This window comes from Schistocerca gregaria, unplaced genomic scaffold (genome assembly GCF_023897955.1).
Source record: "Schistocerca gregaria isolate iqSchGreg1 unplaced genomic scaffold, iqSchGreg1.2 ptg000008l, whole genome shotgun sequence".
Lineage (NCBI taxonomy): Eukaryota > Metazoa > Arthropoda > Insecta > Orthoptera > Acrididae > Schistocerca > Schistocerca gregaria.
This window is the reverse complement of record NW_026061700.1, coordinates 71,217-73,583: the sequence shown is the minus strand read 5'-3', so window position 1 is coordinate 73,583 and position 2,367 is coordinate 71,217. Positions and strand designations below refer to the sequence as shown.

General features: G+C 61.6%; 1 protein-coding gene across 1 annotated transcript; it reads left to right on the top strand.

Moving 5' to 3' along the window:
- Window positions 1–731: 731 nt before the first annotated feature.
- LOC126301096 (synapsin-1-like) lies at window positions 732–1,736 on the top strand. Its single transcript, XM_049991686.1, has one exon. It carries the CDS (start codon window positions 732–734, stop codon window positions 1,734–1,736), a length of 1,005 nt encoding a protein of 334 aa, XP_049847643.1.
- The last annotated feature ends 631 nt before the right edge of the window (window positions 1,737–2,367 follow it).

The following is a 2,367-nucleotide window of genomic DNA, read 5'->3' as shown; positions in this document are numbered from 1 at the left end:
TGTGTTCGGCCGGGCCCATCAGGTGCAGTCATGGGGCAGTGCGTTCGGCCGGGCGCATCAAGTGCAGTCGTGTGGCAGTGCGTTCGGCCGGGCCCATCAAATACAGTCGTGGGGCAGTGCGTTCGAACGGGCACATCAGGTACAGTCGTGGGGCAGTGCTGTCACTAAAGCCCATCAAGGTGCAGTCGTGAGGCAGTGCGTTGTTCCAGGCCCACCAAGTGCAGACGAAAGGCAATGCATTGGGCCAGGCCCACCAAGTGCAGACGAGAGGCAGTGCTTTGGGCCAGGCCCACCAAGTGCAGACGAGATTCAGTGCAATCGGTCAGAACCACCAAGTGCAGACGAGAGGCAGTGCGTTCGGTCAGAACCACCAAGTGCAGACGAGAGGCAGTGCGTTCGGTCAGAACCACCAAGTGCAGACGAGAGGCAGTGCGTTCGGTCAGAACCACCAAGTGCAGACGAGAGGCAATGCGTTCGGTCAGAACCACCAAGTGCAGACGAGAGGCAGTGCGTTCGGTCAGAACCACCAAGTGCAGACGAGAGGCAGTGCATTCGGCCAAGCACATCAAGTGCAGACGTGAGGCAGTGCGTTCGGCCAAGCACATCGAGTGCAGACGAGAGGCAGTGCGTTCGGCCGGGCCCATCAAGTGCAGACGTGAGGTAGTGCGTTCGGCCAGGCCCATCGAGTGCAGACGAGAGGCAGTGCGTTCGGCCAGGCCCATCAAGTGCAGATGAGAGGCAGTGTGTTCGGCCAGGCCCATCAAGTGCAGACGAGAGGCAGTGCGTTCGGCCGGGCCCATCAAGTGCAGACGAGAGGCAGTGCGTTCGGCCAATCCCATCAAGTGCAGGCGAGAGGCAGTGCGTTCGGCAGGGCCCATCAAGTGCAGACAAGAGGCAGTGCGTTCGGCCAAGCACATCAAGTGCAGAAGAGAGGCAGTGCGTTCGGCCGGGACCATCGAGTGCAGACGAGAGGAGTGCGTTCGGCCAGGCCCATCGAGTGCAGACGTGAGGCAGTGCGTTCGGCCAGGCCCATCGAGTGCAGACGAGAGGCAGTGCGATCGGTCAGGCTTACTAACTGCAGACAGAGGCAGCGCGTTCGGCCAGGCTCACCAAGTGCAGACGAGAGGCAGTGCGTAGCTCCAGGCCCACTAAGTGCAGACGAGAGGCAGTGCGTTGGGCCAGGTGCACCAAGTGCAGACGAGAGGCAGTGTGTTGGGCCAGGCCCACCAAGTGCAGAAAAGAGGCAGTGCGTTCGGTCAGGCCCACCAAGTGCAGAAGAGAGGCAGTGCGTTCGGCCAGGCCCACCAAGTGCAGACGAGAGGCAGCGCGTTCGGCCAGGCCCACCAAGTGCAGACGAGAGGCAGCGCGTTCGGCCAGGTCCACCAAGTGCAGACGAGAGGCAGTCCGTTCGGCCAGACCCACCAAGTGCAGACGAGAGGCGGTGCGTTCGGCTAGGCCCACCAAGTGCAGACGAGAAGCAGTGCGTTCGGCCAGGCCCACCAAGTACAGACGAGAGGCAGTGCGTTGGGCCAGGCCCACCAAGTGCAGACGAGAGGCAGTGGGTTCGACCAGGCCCACCAAGTGCAGACGAGAGGCAGTGCGTTCGACCAGGCCCACCAAGTGCAGACGAGAGGCAGTGCGTTCGACCAGGCCCACCAAGTGCAGACGAGAGGCAGTGCGTCGGCCATGCCAACCAAGTGAAAGAGGCAGTGCGTACAACCAAGCCAACCAAGTGAAAGAGGCAATGCGTTCGGCCAGGCCCATCAGGTGCAGACGAGAGGCAGTGCATTCGGCCAGGCCCATCAGGTGCAGACGAGAGGCAGTGCGTTCGGCCAAGCCCATCAGGTGCAGACGAGAGGCAGTGCGTTCGTCGAGGCCCATGAGGTGCAGACGAGAGACAGCGCGTTCGGTCAGGCCCCTCAAGTGCAGACGATAGGCAGCGCGTTCGGCTAGCCCTATGAAGTGCATACGAGAGGCAGCGCGTTCATCCAGGCACATCAATTGCAGACGAAAGGCAGTGCGTTCGGCCAGGCACATCAAGTGCAGACGAAAGGCAGTGCGTTCGGCCTTTCCAATCAAGTAAAGATGAGATGCAGTGCGTTCTGCCATGCCAACCAAGTGAAAGAGGCAGTGCGTTCGGCCAGGCCCGTCAGGTGCAGACGAGAGGCAGTGCGTTCGGCCAGGCCCATCAGGTGCAGACAAGAGGCAGTGCTTCCGTCCAGGCCCTTCAGGTGGAAACGTGAGGCAGTGCTGTCGGCAAGGCACATAAGGTTCAGACGTGAGGCAGAGCTGTCAGCAAGGCACATAAGGTTCAGACGAGAGGCAGTGCGTTCGGCCAGGCCCATCAGGTGCAGACGAGAGGCAGTG